The following is a 22,977-nucleotide window of genomic DNA, read 5'->3' as shown; positions in this document are numbered from 1 at the left end:
TGCATTTTGTTATTCAGCCTTTTTATTACAAAAGTCAGAATGACAGATTGTCATTCATCGCTGCTTACTGTCAGCTGCAGAGTGAGAACAATCTTCTTTTCCCCAGAGACCATCACTGCTCTCTTTAAGACACGTTTCCGTCTGGATTTCCCGTTTGACCTTCAGGAGCTGCCGGCGTTTGCCATCCTCGGGTGGGTGTGTTTCTCTGGAGTGACTCTGCATTAAACAGTATTTAGTTTCAGGGGATACTTGAGTTTTATTGAGCTTTCCTTGAAGTCTTCTCTGCTACAGCAGTCCTACTGTTTAGAGTTTGAAAGTTGATTTTTATTCAAGGAATGTGGCAGAAAAGGAATTTCGGAAGTATTGGATCTGGATCAGACTGTACTAAATTAGTTTGAACCTAAAATATTGTTTAAAAAAGGAGATTAGATTATTGTCCCCTGTGAAAGAGCATCCAATAATGATGGGCAAAACTGAAGTCTGTGGTTGTTTCTTCTATACACTAAACAATTCATGTTTGTCTGTTTGCAGGATTGCTTGTGGGTTTGGTGGGGCTCTGTTTGTCTACCTAAACCGACTGATTGTGGAGTGCATGAGGAAGCAGAAAACTATTAACAAGTTCTTGTTGAGGAAGTGAGTATCGAATCCTGGTTCTTAAAATACTTTGACATGCACTGGTTAGGTTAAACTCTTTCATGAATCCTTGAAAGGCAACATCGGGAGGTGGATAAAGCCCAAAGACAAGTCAAACAGCAATTGCATCCTAAAGTATTTATATAATTTATGCCAGTAAAAAAAACCTGGCTCTGGGTCAATTTTCCCTTTCCGCAATTCCCAGTTCATTTATTTAAGCAATTCTTTTTGCTAGATAAAAAATCAATTAAAAAAATACTTGTGCTAATTTTCCAAATATAATCTAAATATATATTTTTAAATGGTTGCATTGATATCAAACTTTTATATTAGAAAACAATAGGCAGTGAAATGACCAGAACTGCAAGTGTCAATAGGCAAGGACATATCCTAGCAAATGAATCAGTGATACAGAAAATCCAAATAAAACCTTTAATAAAGTATAACAAGTATAGCAAACGTTTTGGAAAATATAACTATTAAAAACCCAACTAAACAAAAACAAAACAACATAGAAGTTATTTTCTTGGCAATCACAATTCTTAGAAAACAAATCAACCAAACACGCCATAAAAATATGTAAAATCTGTCACAAACATTCAAGAACAAATTAAAAACCCAACAAAGAGAGGCAGTGACACACACACATGATAATGGCCCTAACTAAGGAGAAGTAAGCACTACAACAAAATGGACAACATAAAGAACTGCATTCATAAAACCCAACATTTAGAAAAATCATAATCAAACACCAACAGAAAGAACGACAATAATTAAAGAAACACAACAAAATCAACAAAAGAAGAGTTTAGGAGAAAACAAGCCTGAAATGTAAAATAACAAATCACTTTACACGCAAAGGGCCTGATCTTCAAAGATTTTTAATAAGAGGTGCTAAATTGCTTGTACAAAAACAAAAGTGCACATGCAATAAGTAGACACGATGTCCGCGATCTTCAAAGATTGCATGTGCAATGGATAACAGGTGCAAAAGAGGTGCAGACTGCCCTATTTAAATTAGGAAATTGTGTGTGCTACTGGCTGGCTGCTACTGCCCCCAGCAGAACAAGAGGAAAAGCGAAGAAAGGCTGTGTTGCTTGAAATATGCATGGGTAGTTGTGCTGCATCATTGTGAATTATCCAGTTGCTTATTTTTTTTTCCTTCTGTTCTGTTCTGCTCCTGCTTTTCTGGACTGTTACCATTTGTTAACCTTTGTTGTCACTATTCACAGCTGCAGCTTTGTCATCGCAGCCTCTGCCCTGACGAGATTATTTCTCCTTTCTGTTGATTTGCGCTGGGCGTTTCTGAGTGCGGGATCACGCATGCAGATGGCTGAGATTGAAGTTGTTCTGTGAGCAGATGCTTTATGTTTGTGGTACGGATGGACCCAGTGAGGCAAAGACTACATTCTGCTTCACCTTTAATCAAAATATTCATTACAGGTTATTGCGCTAGAGGGCAGAGCTATGTCCAAAGTAGCGCGTGGCCTCCGCCATCTGTGCGCACACGGGGGCAGCTGTTCAGCGCTGCGTCTGGGGTAACAGCAACACAGCAGCACAAACAGCTTGTTAACTGTGTTGCTGGCTAGTCAATACTAACAATAAAAAAGACAATTACGTCTGTCAATTAGTTTATTAGAGGTTTGCCTCCCTTGAACTTTTAATTATTTTTGGAAACTGACCATGTTCTATTTTTTTTTTGAGTATGTGTTTGAAGAGTTTGGAGTTTATCATAAACCGCATGCAATATTTAAGCCTGAACATAAGATTAGCAGCATAATTATATTTTGCCGTAGGAGTAGGCTATCTGTATGTTATAGCTTTGCTAATTTTAAAACATAATGTCACATAAATTATTTTCCATTGATTTTACTGAATACGTTTTGCCAAATTTTTAATGATATACATTGCTTCAATTGTGTTTTGGTGACATTAAGTCATTTTTCACTGTATAAACCCTTCCCTGGCATATGTTCACATTTAAACAACGTAATCCAACTGATCCAGCTCTGATTGCTCTGCAATGACACAATGTCACTGTCAATAATGCAGTGTGTTTTGTTTAGTGACAAGGTTAAAGAATACACAAGTCATAAGTCTTGTCTTTCTTTTTTTGTTTTTTTCTTTTTTTTTAGATATTTATTTTCTTTCAGTTATAAATCAAAAAGCATAAGAACCTACAATAGAACACTTGAACAGAACAGTTCACAACCAGAGGGTTTGGTGACACATTTTCTTTTTACCAAAAGAATCAGAAAAACATTGAAAAACAGATTTCCAATATGGTTGAATATTTTTACAGAACCAAAAGGAGTGCTAGAGTACCTGTCATAGATTTACAACAAAAACAAAATTGGGAAACATCTGGAAAAGGTTTATGTAGTTTGTCATGTGAAAAATAAATTCTGTTAATTGTTTTAAATTGTATCAGATTATGTCTAGCATTTACAGAACATTTATGAATATTTTTTAAACATTCTTCCCAAATTGTATCACTCAATTCTATATTAAGCTCAACCATCAGGACTGTTTGTAATTCTCAGTATTAAATAAAACATTGTTATGAATGATTTGATAAAATGAGGAGAGTGCACCATGAGTGCTGGGGTTTGACTTGATCATTTCTTCCAGAGTTTTATACTCCGTCAGGGATTCAAAATCTGGTATGTTCTTTTTACAAAAATCTCTGACCTGCAAGTATCTAAAAAAACATGAGTTGGGAATTTTATATATTGCTTGAAGTTGTGAAAAAGAAGCAAAGTTTCCCTTCAGATAAAGATCTTTTAGGCTACAGATGCCCCTCTACCTCCAGTCCGAGAAGACAGAATCATTTAGAGCAGGTTGAAAAGCATGATAGGGGTGTCTGTATACATTTTAGGTGCTTTAATATAAAATCTAACCTGTTCCCATATGCTCAGAGAGTTATTGATTTCAAAGCTGTCACTATATTGAGATTTATGTACTTTAACTTTAGTGGGGTTGTTAAGCAATGCTAACAAGTAGGTATTCCTACAAGCTGTTGCTCTATACACAACTAAGACGGATCGGGGCTCAAGGAGGGGGGTGTCTGGGGCATTCTCCACCAAAACAGCACTGAAAGGTGTGCCGCCCAGTAATACATCTTAAAATCTGGAAGGGCAAACCCTCCAGCTTCACGTGGCTTCAATCAGTGTTTCTTTGTGATTCTTATAGATTTATAACCCCAAATGAAAGGCACAACAACTGAATCTAACTGCTTAAAGTGAGATTGTGAAATATAGCAGGGAAGAGATTAGAAAAGATGAAAAAAATGTGGCAAAGCAACCATTTTAACTGCGTTAATTTTACCGACTTGAGAGATTGGGAGTGTCTTCCAATAGTCTATACTCTGTTTGAGTTGTTCAATCTTTTTATGCCAATTTATTCAGAGAAGGTCCTTGGGGTCCTTTGTTACAATTATACCGAGGTAGGTGAAAGACTCAAATGTTTTTTTGAAGGGCGTGGAGTGAATATATGTTAAATTAATCTTCTCAGATATAGATATAAGTTCCCTTTTGTGCCAGTTAACAGAAAACCCAGAGAATTTACCGAATTTGTTGATTAGGGACAGAAGCAGATGTACAGATGTTTCAGGATGAGATATGAACAAAAGTATATCATCCGCATAAAGCAAGATGTTTTGTTCTAAACCGAGGATACTAATTGGGGAGATTAAACTGTTTTGTCTAATACTTGCTGCTAATGGTTCAAGAGCAATAGAAAATAAAAACGGGGGTCAGGGACATCCCTGACTAGTACCACCACGTATTGTAAAGGGCCGTGATAAGACTTGATTAGTGATAGTGGAAACAGTTGGGTTAGCATAGATTAATTTTCGTCTCTATAGGTAGTAGACAGATGGGACGATATGAGGAGACCAGACAGGGATCTTGATCTGGCTTAGGTAAAAGAGAAATATTGGCATTGTATAATGTAGGGGGTAACCATATGCAAGGAGTGATTGAGCATACGCAATATATAAGGGGCTAATTTATTACGGAATACTTTGAAAAATTCCATACAAAAGCCATCTGATCTCCCTGCTTTATTTGTAGGGAAAAGAAGAGATCACCTTTAGTATTTCATCTAAATGAATATCTTTATCTAACAAGGAGGAGGATTCTCTCTATAATTTTGGCTAGTCGATCTTCTCAAAAAATTGCTCTATTACCCCACTATCACAACTTCCATGGCACCGATAAATGTCTTTATAAGTCTTGTCTTTCTCACCACATGGAATAGTCACCTTAAAATGGTGATGTCTCAACTGCTAAAAAGTGATTATAGCATACAGTTTGCAAATGGAGGATTTAATCTGCTTTATAATGACTTTATTTCTTTGCTATTAATTATATTACCCACATCAAACCAAGTGGGTCCTTAACATGATGTTCATTGACAGTTAACAGGCTGTATGCGCTTCTCGCGAATGATCAGGTCTGTGCGCACTTTGCCATGATCAGATTTGTGCTCCAGCAGCAGATGAACTCACTGACAGTGATGGTGCGCTGGACTGATCTAAACACCAGAAAAAAAGTGTTACAAGATGTTTTATCATAAATGATATGTCATGGCTAATACTTGTGATTGGCTTCAAATGAGACCTTAGATAATTCTACACAGAATCCTCTATTCCATCTATTTTTATTATTTTTATTTTTGCCAACCCAAATCTGTTAAAACATGTACAGAAGATTCTCTCTACCCGTCATCTGTCATTCTATTGATGTCTCCTTCTAGCCAAAGTAACAGCAGACATTTTTGCATCCCAGTTAGTACCTGCATTTCAAACGTGCTAAATCTAGATGCAAAAACAGCATCGCAATCCGTTTCAGGTTTGATAAATCGCATTGCGGATGGTAAGGGATTACATTTGCATTTCCCCCTCCAATAAATTTGAGCGTTTGGGTCATTATCATATGTTTTGCATATTCATGAAGGCAAACACGCTCCAAAGTTTGCACCTGCTGTTATGCTAATTTTACACACGCAATCCCATTAGCACCTGGTTTGTAGATCAGCTTTGCAGACGCAAACAGGTATGCATGTGGTTTTGTACACACAAACCTTTTGAGGATCAGGCCCAAACTGTTGTGTTAACAGTGGTGTTTTGAGAAATGTCACATTGCTGCTGTTGTGCTTTGTACCTTTCCACCTTCTGACCGTAACCCCCCGATCCTGCTCCCTCTCATTTGTGTTTAACATCCTGTTCTTCATACCATGTGTCACAGTGATAGTGGTGTTTTGGAGAAATGTAGGTGTGTGAATTAGGTCAGTTTGACACACATCATCATCAGACGTTATTCATAGAGCAATGAATCGACTGCGTACATACATGACGAGCACCCCCATTAATGACCCCACAGTCCGTCTCTTCCTGTCAGGCGGCTGGTGTACCCCGCCCTCGTCACCCTGCTGGTGTCCACGCTCACATTTCCTCCTGGCTTTGGGCAGTTCATGGCTGGACAGGTGAGAAAATATTTTTGCACCTTTCTGACAGAAGGGAACCTTGTCTTGGTTGTTGTGATAAAATTGACGTTTTAAATGAAGTGAGAGCTGGTGTCAAGTTGAGTTCCTCATATTTAGTAGGCTGTTTAACAGTCGATATATTTGCCTAGATGGTAGATGCTGTTAAAACATTTTATTGACATTTAGACCCTCTCCCTGAGCTCTTAATATAGCAGTGGCACTAAAATGTATAATTTTTCAGTAAAACAAAGATGTAAAACTCTAATTCTGATTATTTTTATTCACACTTGAAATCAAATATTTACATACAATGCATAAAAAGACAAATAACCCTTTTTTCTCACTGTCTATTAAATTGAAACTTTTCCTGTTTTAGGTCTTTAGGTTTAAACACGTATCCTTGGTATTTGGTAGTATTGCCTTTTAGGTGTTTTTGTTGTCCGATGAGCTAACCCCTTCCTCCGACTTCCCTATTTCTAAGGGGATTGCTCAATCCAGCTCTCCATCCAAAGGGTCCGAACTTCCCTAGACCTGGAAGGTCTCACTGAGCAGGTTTACTGGAAAATCTGTTGAAGCTGGTGTTGGGAAATGACACGCCTAATCTCTAACAGCATATCTTTTCCAGAAGTCTTGCCCTTCTTCAACTGGTGGCTTGGACAACTGAGTAGCCCACAGCAGTCATCCACTCCTCGACAGTCACTTCTGTTAACGGCTGCTCATTCCCTAATTTACAACTTGCAATTGGTATATGGGTTAGGTTGATTTTAGTGGCTCGGCACGAGACCCAAGGGCATTGTTTTAACAAGTTTGGCTTAAGGCAACTATAAAAACCTCCTAAAATCATTTGGAACCAGGCAACAAGACTTTTTACCACCAACAAAAAACCCAAAAATAAGGTGACTCAAATAATTGACTGTCCACAATAAATCTAGAATTTTATATGCTTTCTTTAATTAGTAATGCTTTCGCAGGGGTCAGTAACAGCTTAAAAATCAGTAAAACTTAATAACTTGAATAATAGAAATAAATCAATCAACGAAACTTATCTTTCCCTAATGCTGAAACTGGTAAGGCTGAAGAGGCTTTGGAGACGGAGGTTCACCATGGATCCGAATGGAATGATTTTTTCAGTCAGCAACGAGTGATTTTCTTCTTGGGTGAAAGGCAAATCTTCAGTTTTCTTCCTCTAAGTGGACAGGCGCTGATGCTCGGGGTTTTGATGGTCAAGTTGGAAAAAAATGTTTTTTAAATTTTTAAAATTAAAAAAACTTACTTTTTTTTTTTTTTCCCCAACTGGGCCCACCACCTGCAGGGGGAACCGTGAGGGACCGGTGCAAAGAGGATTGGGTGGCGGACGAAGGTGGAGACCTCAGTGGCCTGATCCCCGGATGCTTAGGCTGGCTCTAGGGACGTGGAATGTCACCTCGCTGGGGGGGAAGGAGCCTGAGCTTGTGCGGGAGGTCGAGAGATATCGACTAGAAATAGTCGGGCTCACCTCCACGCACTGCGTGGGCTCTGGAACCCATCTCCTTGAGAGGGGTTGGACTTTCTTCTACTCTGGAGTGGCCCACGGGGAGAGGCGGCGGGCTGGTGTGGGTTTGCTTGTTGCCCCCCAGCTCAGCCGTCTCGTGTTGGGGTTTACCCCAGTGGATGAGAGGGTCGTATCCCTGCGCCTTCGGGTTGGGGAGAGGTCTCTGACTATCATTTCAGCCTACGGGCCGAGTGGTAGTGCAGAGTACCCGGCCTTCTTGGCGTCCCTGTCGGGGGTGCTGGATAGTGCCCCTCCCAGGGACTCCATTATTCTGCTGGGGGACTTCAACGCCCACGTGGGGAACGACAGTGACATCTGGAGAGGCGTGATCGGGAGGAATGGCCTCCCCGATCTGAATCCGAGTGGTGTTTTGTTATTGGACTTCTGTGCTAGTCACGGATTGTCCATAACGAACACCATGTTCAAACATAAGGGTGTCTATCAGTGCACTTGGCACCAGAACACCCTAGGCAGGAGGTCGATGATTTACTTTGTTGTCGTATTATCAGACCTTCGGCCGCATGTTTTGGACACCCGGGTGAAGAGAGGGGCTGAGCTGTCCACTGATCACCACCTGGTGGTGAGTTGGATCCGCTGGAGGAGGAGTAAGCCGGACAGACTTGGCAGGCCCAAGCGCATAGTGAGGGTCTGCTGGGAACGCCTGGCGGAGCCCTCGGCCAGGGATGTATTCAACTCCCACCTCCGGAAGAGCTTCGACCAGATCCCGAGGGATGTTGGAGACATAGAGTCCAAGTGGACCATGTTTTCCTTATCTATTGTCGATGCTGCTGCCCGTGGCTGCGGCCGTAAGGTCTGCGGTGCCTGTCGTGGCGGCAATCCCAGAACCCGGTGGTGGACACCGGCAGTAAGGGATGCTGTCAAGCTGAAGAAGGAGTCCTATCGGCTGTGGTTGGCTTGTGGGACTCCTGAGGCGGCTGACGGGTACCGTGAGGCCAAGCGTGCTGCGGCCCGGGCTGTGGCAGAGGGAAAAACTCCGGCCTGGGAGGAGTTCGGTTAGGCCATGGAGAAGGACTACCGGTTGGCCTAAAAGCGATTCTGGCAAACCGTCCGGTGCCTCAGGAGGGGGAAGCACTGCCTCGCCAACACTGTTTATAGTGGGGGTGGGAGACTACTGACCTCGACTGAGGACATTATCGGGCGGTGGAAGAAGTACTTCGAGGATCTCCTCAATCCTGCCATCACGCATTCCGTGGTGGAAACAGAGGCTGGGGACTCGGGGTTGGACTCTTTCATCACCCAGGCTGAAGTCACGAGGTGGTTAAAAAGCTCCGCGGTGGCAAGGCTTCGGGGGTGAATGAGATCCGCCCTGAGTACCTCAAGTCTCTGGATGTTGTAGGGCTGTCATGGTTGACATGCCTCTTCAACATTGCGTGGCGATCGGGGACAGTGCCTCTGGACTGGCAGACTGGGGTGGGGCTCCAGTCCCCCTTCATAAGAAGGGTGACCGGAGGGTGTGTTCCAACTACAGGGGGATCACACTCCTCAGCCTCCCTGGTAAGGCCTACGCCAGGGTACTGGAGAGGAGAGTCCGACCGATAGTCGAACCTCGGCTTCAGGAGGAGCAGTGTGGTTTTCATCCCGGCCGTGGAACACTGGACCAGCTCTATACCCTCTACAGGGTGCTCGAGGGTTCACGGGAGTTTGCCCAACCAGTTCACATGTGTTTTGTGGACCTGGAGAAGGCATTCGACTGTGTCCCTCGTGATGCCCTGTGGGGGTTGCTCTAGGAGTATGGAATCGGGGGCCCTTTATTAGGGGCCATCCGGTCCCTGTACGAGCGAAGCAGGAGTTTGGTCCGCATTGCCGGCACTAAGTCGGACCTATTCCCGGTGCATGTTGGACTCCGGCAGGGCTGCCCTTTGTCACTGGTCCTGTTCATAGCTTTTATGGACAGGATTTCTAGACGCAGCCAAGGGCCGGAGGGGGTCTGGTTTGGGGACCAGTGGATTTCGTCTCTTCTTTTTGCGGATGACATGGTCCTGCTGGCCCCCTCTAGCCAAGACCTACAGCATGCGCTGTGGCGGTTCGCAGCCGAGTGTGAAGCGGCTGGGATGAGGATCAGCTCCTCCAAGTCCGAGGCCATGGTACTCGACCGAAAACGGGTGGCTTGTCGTCTTCAGGTTGGAGGGGAGTTCCTGCCTCAAGTGGATGAGTTTAAGTATCTCGGGGTCTTGTTCACGAGTGAGGGAAGAATGGAGCGGGAGATCGACAGACGGATCGGTGCGGCTGCCACAGTAACGGGGGCGCTGTGTCCGTTGTGGTGAAGAGAGAGCTGAGCCGAAAATCAAAGCTCTCAATTTACCGGTCGGTCTACGTTCCTACCCTCACCTATGGCCATGAACTTTGGGTCATGACCGAAAGAACGAGATCCCGGATACAAGCGGCTGAAATGAGCTTCCTCCGTAGGGTGGCCGGGCACTCCCTTAGAGATAGGGTGAAGAGCTCGGCCATCCGGGAGGGGCTCGGAGTAGAGCCGCTGCTGCTCCACATCGAGAGGAGCCAGTTGAGGTGGCTCGGGCATCTATACCGGATGCCTCCTGGACGCCTTCCTCGGGAGGTGTTCCAGGCACGTCCCACCGGGAGGAGGCCCAGGGGACGGCCCAGGACACGCTGGAGGGACTATGTCTCTCGGCTGGCCTGGGAACGCCTTGGGCTCCCCCTGGAGGAACTGGAGGAGGTGTCTGGAGAGAGGGACGTCTGGGCGTCTCTGCTGAGTCTGCTGCCCCCGCGACCCGGTCCCGGATAAGCGGAAGACGACGGGTACGAGTAAACAGAAACTTTGTTGGCATATGTTTCAAAAGTCAGTAGCTTCCAAAGGCTGAATAGTTGAAGGAAACCTTTGAGGTGTAATTGAGGTTGGTTCAGGACTTCCAGAAGCCTGAAACTTAGAGCAATTTGTTGTTCACTGACCAAGTTCACTTCAGTTGTCTTGGTAAAAATGCAGCAGATGAAATTCCGATTCTCAATTTTGAGTTGCAGCTCTTCAGGGCACACGGGTTGATCCTCTTTATAATGCAGAATTGCCAGTGGGGCTGCGTCTCCAGTCTTCTGATTCATCTGTAGCTTCTTTCTCCATCCGATCTTGTTCGCTGGTCTTCTGCGAGGAAACTACCCTGTTTCTTTCTTTGGCACAATTTTAATAGTGCAGATAGCCTCACTGCTCATCCCCTGTTGCCGGGCAAGCTTTGCCATCATTGAGTTACGCGGTCGCCGTGACTTTTTGGTGCTGTCTCCCAGCCTCCGTAGACAGAGTCGTAAACAATCCGCAGCTGGCTCTCTGTGTTATGACTTTTGCCTGTTTTTCGAACTTCAGACTGATGAAAAACAGCGTGCACCTAGCTTCTTGTTTCTCGCTCCCATGCTTGTTATGACTTGAGATTGCTCGTTGACCTTCCATCCATGCCCAGTTCCCATGAAGCTGGCTCTCATCTGCCCCACCCATCCTGATGTTATGACTCCCAGGCCATGATGCCCTCCTTATCTGTTCAGCCTCAAGCTTTCTAATACACTATTTCTCCGCTTATTGCTCTCACACCAGTTACAGCTAAAAAAAAAAAAAACATCACCTCATTTTTATTCATACATGACAATTGATTAACATTACCCCTCTTCATTACATTTAATAATTGTAGAAAAATAGAAAATCACCATACATTTTTCTTTGATTATACTTGTAGATTTCTACTTCTGAAAAAGATAAGACAGTCACAGTTAATGTGTGACTACATACAGGCCTCTTCAGTCCTCAGTTCCAGAGTGCGAAGATATACTCATTTTACTGTTTCATGACATCTTATCCATGTAATATAATCATTATTTATTTGATACTCTAAAGATTAGGCTCTCATTTCATCATATGTGATCGTTGTTAAACTCAATCATAGTGATACACTTCTGCAAAAGAAAGAAGAATTAAAACATACACCAAATGGGCCCCCCAGACTTGATAGATTTAAAATGTGAACATTTAGTGCTGTATATTTCATTGCTCTAATTATGAGAGTTTAATTAATTTCTGTATAGATACATGGAAGGATCTCCCCTCATTTTGAAAACGTCTTCTCACAAGCTTTTTACAGCAGTTTACTGTAATTTTGGCCCATTCCCCCTGACCAAACTGCTGTAACTGAGTCAGGTTACTATTGAACTGAGGTCAGGCTGTGATAGCTACTCCATAACATCAGCTTTGCTGTCCTTAAGCCACTTTGTGACTAATTTAGCTGTATACTTAGAGTCATAGTCCATTTAAAACGTAAACTTGAACTTATGACTGTTTTCTTGCTTTCATATTGCTTTAGTATTTCTATCTATTTTGTGACATGCACAAGTTCCTCCCCACTACAAAACCCTAGCATGATGCTGCCTAACCCGCAATTTACATTTGTGATCTCAGGACCTTATGTTCTCAGGATTTCAATATCCCCCATTTCTCCTCTAGAAGTAACAATGGTGGTCAAAGGCTTTAGTTTAAACAGACCACAGGACATGTTCTGAAATGGTTTGTTTTTTATGTTGATTTTGGAGTCATTGCTTCTTCCTGCTGAGTGGTCTTTCAGGACTAGTTCCACAGTGGATACTGACACTCTTTTACCAACTTCAGCCGGAATCTTCATAAGGTCTTTTGTTCTAGGGTTGATTTATTTTGATTATTCCATGATGTCACATAAGGAAACAATGTGCTTGTGCTTTGCCTCTAATTAACTCAGATGTTGTGAATTAATCTTAAAAGCTGCCAAAAGAAAAAATATTTGTTTCTTATCTTCACATTTTTAAAAGATATAGCTTGCTTAATTTATGTTTTCTTCTAGTTTTGAAGAAATTAATTTAAGAATAGTTTTAAAAAAATCCCCACCTATTATTTGGGAATTTAGATAATAAAAATGTTTTCTCTTCTTATCTGACTTAAAACAGGAAAAGTTGAAAGAAAGAAAGAAAGAAAAAAGAATCATTTTTACTGTCCTTTACCAGATCAGAAAGAAGGCAGTAATTGCAATAATTGTACCTAAACTTAAGAAATGTTTTCTCTACAGTATTTGGCTATTTGCTGAAAAAACAAGTGTTTTAATTCTCTTTTTAATTTATTTATAAATAAAAAATTATATTACATATTCTTTGCAAGGACTTGTCCTTGTACCACAGCTACATCTATATATTCCAATCAAGGTTTGTTTCTGTCAGACATGACTGGATTGAAGTCCGTTCTGACAGTTTACCTGTTTGTCAGTTGACGCAGCACGAGTCTCTGGTTGCTTTGTTCGACAACCACACCTGGTGTCGCCAGGGTGTAGCTGAGGAATTTGACTACATCAGCCACCATCATGCCTGGAAACACCCCCAGGTCAATGTCTTCATCACGCTCATCCTCTTCATTATCATGAAGGTAAGACTTCAACACTGAATGCTGCGTGGAAAGTTTTACCTGCTGAACAGTCTTGGATGTCCTGAAGTCTTTTTTTTTCACTGCAACTGAGCCTTGAACCTTCAAATTCTTGATCATCTGGAAAATATGTTCTTTCTGCTGCAATACGCATGACCTCAAATGTCTATAGAGGTAAACAAATCTGCAAATCTGACCCTCTTTTATACCAACCACTCTGCTCCTTAGATTTCAACTACACAACTTTACCTGTGCTGAAACCATGTGCTAATGTGACAATATTGAAATGTAGCTGATAGATCATTTTGTGCCAGGGGAGGAACATAGTGAAAGTGGGGTTTCACATGAAATACATATTTTAAGCTAATTAAGTTATTTGCAGGTACATAATAAATTCTAAAGCCACAGCCTCTGACCAAGACTAATACCATTCACTGTTTTACTGGTGACAAGGTATTTATAGTGAATTAGGACTTTGCCTAAAACTCTCCACTTTAGGTGTAAAACTCAAAAATGTTATTTTGTAACCCAAACTTTTCTCTATTTCAGTTTTGGATGTCTGCTGTAGCCACTACCATGCCTGTCCCATGTGGAGCCTTCATGCCTGTCTTTCTTATTGGTGAATAAATATTTAGCATTTTTTCTTGGTTTCCAGGGAGATGCTAATTTTACACTTTAACTATAAACGTCATTCTGTGTCTGTTGTTGACTGACAGGCGCAGCATTTGGCAGATTAGTTGGAGAAATCATGGCAGCTATGTTTCCCGATGGCATCCACGCAGATGGCAGTGTTTATCCTATAGTTCCTGGTGGTTATGCTGTAGTTGGTGAGTTGCTATAAGTCAGTTTTTATACTCTGTATTTCCTTCTGCATTGCATTTTATACCCATTTCTCCATATTTGTGTGTTTTGCGTGACTTTAAGCCTTTAGGCTTTAGCAAATTTTGCAGGCCCCAAATGTTACATTTGGCATAGCACAACATCAAGATAGGATTCGCAATGATTACTGCAATGATCTAAAACATTAACATTATGAATTAAAGTAAAATTGAAAAGTACAACATGTAATAAGAAAGCCATGTTTTAAATGAGAATTGTTTGGAGAAGGAGCAATCACTTGCAAAAATCCTGTTCTCAATGTCATTGCCAGATTTCATATGTAACTGTACAGATTTAAGAAGACGTATATAAATTTATACGACACAAAAATATATCTGCTTCTGATTTCCTCTGTCCAGGAGCCGCAGCGCTCTCTGGAGCGGTCACTCACACTGTATCCACAGCGGTCATTGTGTTTGAGCTGACCGGTCAGATCTCCCATATCTTGCCAGTAATGATCGCTGTGATCCTGGCCAACGCCGTGGCACAGGCGCTCCAACCATCCCTGTACGACTCCATCATTCGCATCAAGAAACTTCCATATCTGCCAGAGCTGGGGATGGGACACCATGAGTGAGTTTGGTCTTTTTTGCTTGCTTTTAAAGTGATTATGAGCCCTCATTTGTTTTGTATTCATTTGCATTTTTTATCTCACTCTTCCCATCACCAAGCTATTAACCTTTTTTGCATGATTTAGGAAGTATAATATCCGTGTGGAGGATATCATGGTCCGAGATGTGCGCTTCATCACTCTGAATTCTACATACAGAGACCTCCAAGAGATGCTTTTGACCGGGCATCTTAAAACACTTGCCCTGGTTGAATGTAGAGGTAAGTTTTTATAATTTTTTTCTTGATTGGAACAGTGGGAGCTCAGCCCTGGCCAGGATCTTTAGATTTTCTTTAGAACTTTTGTATTGTTTTCAGGTTAAGAGGCCAATTAGGACCATATGTATTGTACCACTCCTTCACAAAGGTTGTTGTTTCCTTTTCATTAAACGATTGCAAGCATAAATTAACCAGAAGCGCTTAGGATTTCTACATAATTTTACTGTTAAACTGCAATATTAGACTATTAATATTTGACAATTTAATAGACTATTAAATTGTCAAATATTAATGCATATTATGTATTTGTTTGTTCTATATATGCTGCAGGAAGGAAAGTCTAACACATTTGACTATTATGGTTTTTTCTTCTTTTGCGCAACGTTTGCGTGTTCTTTGTCACTCCAAACTAGAAGGATGATAATTCCTCCTATTTACCACAGCTGAGCTGGTATATAAAGCAATATGACCCTCCAGCAGACAGCTTTCTTTCCTCCAGCCTGACCTGAACCTAATTTACTTTTAGCATTTGCTGCACAACTGAGCGACCACTTGCCAACAATAATTAGCTCTCTGTGTGGTCTCCATCTCAGTCAATCATTATATCCCTGTGAAAATATCTGTAATGCCAGGTAATAGGAAGTAGATGCTTGTAGGAAAAGCGAAAAATTGAAACATGACTCCATTTTATGAGCTAACATGTAATATTTTATTCTATCTGGCGATTTAAATCCTGATGGATTGATCTGTTTATCTTCTCCATCAGACTCCATGATCTTGCTGGGCTCAATAGAACGACTGCAGCTCCAGTCCCTCCTGTCTCTTCAGCTGAGCCGCCAGCGGAGGCTTGAGTACCTTCGTCAGCTGGCCCAGGACAACGGCGCTCATGATCCCCTGCCTAGTCTGACCTCTGACAGCACCCCCAGCTCCCCTTGCGCCCACGTTCACCTCAACACTCCCACCAACACCAGTGCTCGCCAAGTTGTCCGCTTCCTGGTGAGCACCCAGCAGGTGTGAGGCGTCCGGGGGCGCCGGGGTGGGTTGTAGCAGTAGACTAGAAGTAGATCAGAAACAGTGAGTGAAGCATGTAGCAGTAGGTAAAGGCACAGATGGATATTTTGGATTTTTGTTGTGGTAAGTGTTTTTAAACATATACAAATGTAAAATATTAATACTTTTCCATTAACATCTCTTTTTTGTGTCTCTGTTGTCTGTGCCTTTACCTGTGCTGTCCTGTTTTTGTGCCTGTGCTTGGTCTATCTATGTGCTTTTGTCAATTTGTATGCATGTATCTGTGTCTGGCCTCTCCTGTTAATGTATTGTCCATGCAGATCTCCACAGAGGAGTCTTCCTCCTTCAGCCCGGTGGTTTCTAATGCTCAGCTTCCTCTGAAATCTGCCTTGAAAACTGTGTCAGCCATCAGTGATGCAGAGACGCCAAATAGTATGTATCTTAATCAAGAAGCCACAGAAACACCGAGAACAGGAAAATGTAATTCTATGCTGCCTTGCAAAGGGATTGAAACCCCTGAGACTTATTCACATTTTTTTATGTTATAACCACAAAGGTTTAATGTATTTTATCGGGACTTTGTGTGTGGACCGCCACAAAGTAGTGGTTTAATGTGAAGTATAGGCATGCATTTGTACTCAACACCTTTCACTCTGATACACTTAAATCCAGAACAACCACTTGCCTTCAGAAGTCAAATACAGTTCACCTGTGTGTAATCTAATTTCATTATAGAAACAGTTGTTCTAATAAGATATCAGATGTTTGTAAAAAAGATATTAGTTAACAAACAACATCATGAAGGCCAATGAAGACAAACGACAGATCAGGGATAAAGTTGAGAACAAGTTTAAAGCAAAATCAGAATCAGAATCAGCTTTATTGCCAAGTTCGTGCATACAAACAAGGAATTTGACTCCGGTACACTTTGCTCTCTGGTTTTGTTTTTGCAATATACATATATACAATATACAATATACACATATATAAAATAAAAAGGTGCATTTGCAACATCTGTATGCTGTTGTTTGGTACTCTATTAAATGTTCAACAGAGAAACAGCCTGGGGGAAGAAACTGTCTCTGTGGCGGCTGGTTTTAGTAAACAGTGCTCTGTAGCGGCGGCCTGAAGGTAAAACTCTGAACAGTTTATGTGCAGGGTGTGTGGGGTCTGCAGAGATTTTAGCAGCTCTTTTCCTGACCCTAGACCTGTATAAGTCCTGGATGGAGGGAAGGTCAGTCCTGATTATTCTCTCTGCAGTCCTGATTATTCGTTGCAGTCTGGATCTGTCCTGTTTTGTGGATGAGCCAAACCACACTGAGATGGATGAAGACAGGACAGATTGAATGATGGCAGTGTAGAAGATGATCAACACCTCCTGTGGAAGGTTGAACTTCTTAAGTTGCCTCAGGAAGTACAGTCTCTGCTGGGCCTTCTTTCGAACAGTGTCTATGTGTGAAGACCATCTCAGGTCCTCAGAGATGATGGTTCCTAGGAACCTGAAGTGGTCCACAGCCGATACAGTGTTGTTGAGGATGGTGAGGGGGGTGTATGGGGGTGGTGTTCTCCGAAGGTCCACCACCATTTCCACAGCCTTGAGTGGGTTCAGTTCAAGGTAGTCCTGACCGCACCAGTGTACCAGCCGATCCACCTGCTGTCTGTATGCAGACTCATCACCATCCTGGATCAGACCAATGACAGTGGTGTCGTCTGCAAACTTCAGGAGTTTCACGGACGAGTCCGATGAGGTGCAGTCATTTCTGTACAGGGAGAAGAGGAGTGGGGATAGAACACACGCCTGGGGGGCACCAGTACTTATTGATCTGGTTCAGGAGAAGATGCTCCCCAGTCTCACCTGCTACTGTTGGTCCGTCAGGAAGCTGTTGATCCACTGACAGGTGGAGGCTGGGACGTTGAGCTGTGTGAGCTTCTGGTGGAGGATGTCTGGTATGATGGTGTTGAAGGCCGAGCTGAAGTCTACAAACAGGATCCTGGCGTATGTCCCTGGATGGTCGAGGTGTTGCAGGATGAAGTGTAGGCCTAAGTTGACATCTCAATATCTCAAGCTTTAAACATCTCACAGAGCACCGTTCAGACAATTCCAGGAAAGTTGTTCAGGGGTAATGAAAAGACAGATGGAGCTAAAGACAGGGCCATCTTCTGAAGGAAAACCCATGAGAGGCTGCAAAAGACTTGAGACTGGGAGCAGATGTTCACCTTCCAGCATTACAACTATCCTAAAATTACAGCCAAAGCTACATTAGAATGGTTTAGATCAAAGCATGTTCCTTTGTTAGAACAGTTCAGTCAAGGTTTAAACCTAAATCCATTTTAGAATCAGACTTGGAAAGACTTGAACATTGCTGTTTAAAGATGTTATCAAACTAAGCTGTTTTGCAGAGAAGAATGCACAAACATCCCAGTCTCTAGATGTAAAAAGCTGGTAGGGAAATAACCAAAACGTTGCTGCTGTAATTGCAGCAAAGGGTGGGAGTATTGACTCAGGCAGCTAAAATCAAATGCGCACCCCACTTTTTTATTTCTAAAAAATCTTGAAAACAATGGATAATTTTCCTTGCACTTCGAGGTTATGTGCTACTTTGTGTTATTCTGTCACATATTCCCAAAATAATAAATTTCAGTTTGTGACGTGACAAAAGATGAAACGGGTTAAGGGGCATGAACACTTTTGCAAGGAATCAAAAGCAGATTTGATGAAATCTGTTTTGTTTTTTTCTGTCAGGCTCACAGACCCTCTCCTGTGCTGATCCAGACAAGGAGCTGCTGGAGGTGAGAAAAACTGAGTTTACTTAGGTGTGAGCTTTTTGTGGAAGGAAGAGTGTGACATGCTCTGTGTGAAAGGAAGTGTGCGCTCTTGTTGCTGTCCTGTTGCTGTCAGATAGGACTCACCCAAAGACAGCAGAGCTTTGCAGTGTGATGTCATTCTGTTGTCGTTTTGCACAGTTCTGACCTCTGTGACTGCACCTTAAAACTGCACAGTACACTCACTGCCAGTCTTCCAACACCTTTCATTTCAGTTCAATTTAGTTACATTTCTGGCAGAGACGGAGCCACACAATGAGGCAACCATTGATCTGTCTTTGACTTCTTCATCTTTGCTGATGCAGAAGCTTATCAGGAATAATAAACTCAATGCTTTGCAAGCAAACACTGTTAAAATCCACGAGATCTGCCAAACAAAGCACTAAACTTTATGTCAAACTGTAGGTCACTGAGGATGATTATCCTATTCTAAGAAAAGTGAAAACATTAGTATTTATACTTTATCATTCTGGTCTGTGTGTAAAAGCTCATCTATAAGTAATAGTAAGCAAGGTTATTCCTAACACAGGAAAGTTTATTCTTAGATTCACCTGACCAAAGCACATGGTTCCAGTAGATTTTGTAGGCTGTATGCTACCTCATTTACTATCCTTCTTACTATGTGATGCAAGGTAACTTTTGGGTCCTTGTCCATCCTAGTGACCAGTAACTAAGAATAATATTTCTGTGTTTCAAGTGATGAGCGAAAGCTGTTGATTACTTACTAGACGTTTGTAGAAATTCTAATTACCCTATAAAAACAAAAATATAAATTGCAAAAATGCTTCTATGACATTCATTTTTGATGAACTGTTGGGGTGACAGTAATTGTGTCACCAATGATTATGTGAAACACTTATGTCTAAATGTGCGATTTCTTTCCCCCATCTGGACATGATGTACTGAAATTAAAGGTTGGGTATTTCAAATTGTTATAATGTGAGACTATGCTACTGCAACAACAATTACAGGAGCATTAAGGTATTAGTTTTAGCAATTTTATGCATCTTTCCCAGGAGAGCAAATAACTGTGAAGGGAACTAAATATACTCATAAATTAATCTTTAATAATCTAATACTGTTATCAAACATATTTTTATTTATTTAATTACCATCAATAAAACATTTAAATGTTATTTTCAGTTAATAATAACAATTAGAATAATAAGAAGAATAATTGAACTACACTAATCAAACAAATCCAAATTATAATTCCCTGTTTAGTCATTTGGCTTAAAACACAAACCTTTCATCATGTAAATAAAGAGGAGCCACCACTGCTTTAATATGTGAAGTGTATCTTAAAATAAACAATATAAAAGAGATAGGAAACATTGACATTTAGGCCATACATCTCAAATTTGAACTTGGAGCTTTTTATGTTGTATATGTATTTTTCTAAAGTGCTGCAAAAAGAAAGAGTTGTTATTAGTTTGACAAATCTAAATTGCAGGTTTAATTAATTCTCTATTTGGGCCTTTATTTAGGTAAGGTGTTAGTTCTTCTGAAAAAAGTAGTTATATGTTTATTTCTTTTCTTCTATAATAGTTGTTTAAGCGGGATTAAATACATTAAAACGTAGCATGATTAGTGCATTTATGATGAATGTGTATCTAACATTAGGTGCTGCATTAAAATTGTCTCATAAAGATTGTGTGCCCTCATCTTCATCTGTGGTGCAGTAATTATAGCCTTTCAGAGACATCTTCCCTGCAGAAGTCTGGCTGAAACCCAATGCTTCAGCCCTGCCATGTTCAGAGGGTTAAAAACTGTCCGCTTTATCTGAACCTTGCGTTAATTTTGTGCCGTGATGCCTTCTCTCCCCCGGCTGGAAGAGTCCGGACGGGCCGGCCTCTCCTGACAAAACAAAGCCCAAACGAGTGAGGATCTCCATGGCGGTAAGACTGTCTGCCGCCTAGATACTGTTGCTTAGTAACTGTTGCCTTGCAACGTGCTCATAGTAAGTGCTGAAGCTAAATATTTGTGGTCCTCGAACCAAAAGCATCAGAGTGGCTCTTTACACAGAGAGAGAGAGAGTGATCAAGATGTTCATGCATCCATATGTTTTCACTCCAACTGCTGATAATATTTGTTCAGTGTCATTATATTTCTTCACCTGCATTGTTAAATTTGTACAGTGGTTTTCATACCCCTAGAACTTTTCCACATTTTGTCACTTTACAACCACAAACATTTTTCATTGTGGTTTAACGTGAGAGACAATCATGATATAGTGTATGTCGAACAACAAATAAAAATCTAAAACTAGCATTTTTCTAAAGCCCCTTTTACTCTGATACCCTTAAATAAAATCCAATGCAACAGATTTACTTTTAAAAGTTGATTAAACTGTGAAAAGAATCCACCCATTTGCCATGTAGAGGTACGGTGTATATTTTAGGACATCCTCGGGTCTCAGGAAAACATCCTCAGACATCAGATCACACGGTTTCAGATTTCTGCGTAACAGGTCTGAGCAGTTTTTTGCTGACATTATTAACCTCATATTTTGCCCCTGTCGCACGTTGATGACATATTTGCATCACCTGCCGCAGGCTTTTCTCTCTGAGGCACAAGTGTCTGAGACCTTTTTCTCTGATGCCATTTCTGAGGCCCTTAAGTCTGAAGCCGTTTGATCTGATGTCCAAGGTTGTTTTCCTGAGACCTGAGGATGTCTTTAAAATATACACCATATAGGGGGCATGGCGAGCATGTGGAAAAAACTTCTCCGGTCAGATTAGAACAAAAATTATGTGTTTAGCATACGTGCAAAACACTATTTGTGGCAGAATATTATCACTGCACATCGCCCTGAAAACACCATCTTTATTGTTCAAAATAATGGTGGCAGCGTCATGTTGTGGGGATGCTTTTCTTTAGCAGGGACAGGAAAGCTAGTAATTTGATGACACGATGGATGGAGAACACCTTGAAGAACACCTGTAAGAGGCAGCAAAATACTTGAGACTGGGGCAGAGGTTCTCTTCCAGCAGGACAACAACCCTAAACATATGGCCAGAGCTGCTGCACTATTGAATAGCTTATACATAAAAATGTATTAGTGTTCGAATAGAGACTTTTCATCCAATCTGCCTGAGCTTGAGCTATTTTGCAAAAAAGAATCGGCAAACATTTCAGACTCTTGACCTACAATACTGGTAGATGTACCTCAAAAGACTTGTGGCTGCCACAGTGAAAAGTGGCTCTACAAGGTATTTAATTCAGTTTATTAATACACTTTACTCAGCATGACTGAATTCCAATTATTGAGAAAATATCCCAACAAAATACATTGACTTTTATGGTTATTATATGACAAAACATGAAAATGGTCTTAAGGTGCAATTACTTCTGAAATGCACTCTAAAATACAGCACATCGGTGTTCAACTTGAAACTTACTACACTTACACAAAGCTCAAATTAAAGCCAGCTGCTTCTTTGTAAAGTTCTATGGGATGTTTTTACAGGGTATATTGTTTTAAAGGTTAAAAAAGACTAACTGTCTTACTTTTTTTATTTTCAGGAGTCTGCTGAAGTGGAAGACTGCATGACTCCCTCAGACGTGAGGCTTGAACAGTCGGAAGACATTAATAAGGACTTCTATAATTCAGATATTTTATATTTGCTGTGTTTTTATCTTGGTCTTCTATCCTTCTGCAGATAGCAGAGTGGGAGGATCAGCAGCTCGATCAGCTGGTGGATTTCAAGAACTGCAAGATTGATCCCGCCCCCTTCCAGCTGGTGGAGCAAACATCACTGCATAAGGTACAGAATTAATTAAAAACCTTTAATGCCATGTGATTTAAATTTAACTTGCAGAACTGTAGTATTAATACTTGGAAAAAGGTTTGTATTTGATGTAACCCCTTTGGAAATGGGTGCTCTTATTTTACTGAGCCTGCATAACATGTTCATGTCCCTGTATTCTGGGAGAAATCCTTAAATTGCTTTCAACATAATTTCTGTAAAATCACTATGTTTACATTCACATTGCACTGTTATGAAAAATTTCTTGAGCACACAAGGTTCATCTAATTTGATTGTGTGGTAGAAGTCTAAGACTGCCTGATCTGACTCAGTGACCATCTTGAGAACCAAAATTACAATGTAGTCCCATCCCTGCACACAGCCCTGCACACAGTTCACACAGCCCAGATGCAAAATGTAAATGAGTCCCTTTCAAGTCTGTATTCAGGCCATGACCCACCTCTCATCCTCACCCACAGACTCACACTATCTTCTCTCTACTGGGCCTGGATCATGCCTACGTGACCAGCATGGGACGGCTGGTTGGAGTGGTCTCTCTCAAAGAGGTATGTGTGTGATTTCTTGCTCTCTTTATGCACCTCTTTACTGATATTTAAATGCCAACCTATTATTCTATT

At 41.4% G+C, this 22,977-nt stretch overlaps 1 protein-coding gene across 8 annotated transcripts in view; it reads left to right on the top strand.

Annotated features, from left to right (window-relative positions):
- clcn2a (chloride channel, voltage-sensitive 2a) overlaps window positions 1-22,977 on the top strand; it is an 85,948-nt gene that overhangs the window by 59,281 nt on the left and 3,690 nt on the right. For 5 of the 8 annotated variants that reach the window (XM_047368109.1, XM_047368110.1, XM_047368104.1 and 2 more), the window contains exons 10-24: window positions 107-191; window positions 532-633; window positions 6,018-6,120; window positions 12,897-13,052; window positions 13,599-13,668; window positions 13,766-13,876; window positions 14,288-14,501; window positions 14,626-14,759; window positions 15,523-15,767; window positions 16,088-16,199; window positions 18,511-18,557; window positions 20,426-20,488; window positions 22,116-22,154; window positions 22,253-22,357; window positions 22,819-22,905. In XM_047368109.1, coding sequence (XP_047224065.1) covers window positions 107-191; window positions 532-633; window positions 6,018-6,120; window positions 12,897-13,052; window positions 13,599-13,668; window positions 13,766-13,876; window positions 14,288-14,501; window positions 14,626-14,759; window positions 15,523-15,767; window positions 16,088-16,199; window positions 18,511-18,557; window positions 20,426-20,488; window positions 22,116-22,154; window positions 22,253-22,357; window positions 22,819-22,905 — 1,673 coding nt within the window. The remainder of the gene's footprint in view (window positions 1-106; window positions 192-531; window positions 634-6,017; window positions 6,121-12,896; window positions 13,053-13,598; window positions 13,669-13,765; window positions 13,877-14,287; window positions 14,502-14,625; window positions 14,760-15,522; window positions 15,768-16,087; window positions 16,200-18,510; window positions 18,558-20,425; window positions 20,489-22,115; window positions 22,155-22,252; window positions 22,358-22,818; window positions 22,906-22,977) is intronic. The other 3 variants (XM_047368108.1, XM_047368107.1, XM_047368106.1) reach the window with 2 other exon arrangements.

Source organism: Girardinichthys multiradiatus, chromosome 6, assembly GCF_021462225.1.
Source record: "Girardinichthys multiradiatus isolate DD_20200921_A chromosome 6, DD_fGirMul_XY1, whole genome shotgun sequence".
In the NCBI taxonomy this organism is placed as follows: Eukaryota; Metazoa; Chordata; class Actinopteri; order Cyprinodontiformes; family Goodeidae; genus Girardinichthys; species Girardinichthys multiradiatus.
This window is presented reverse-complemented; position numbering and strand designations above follow the sequence as displayed.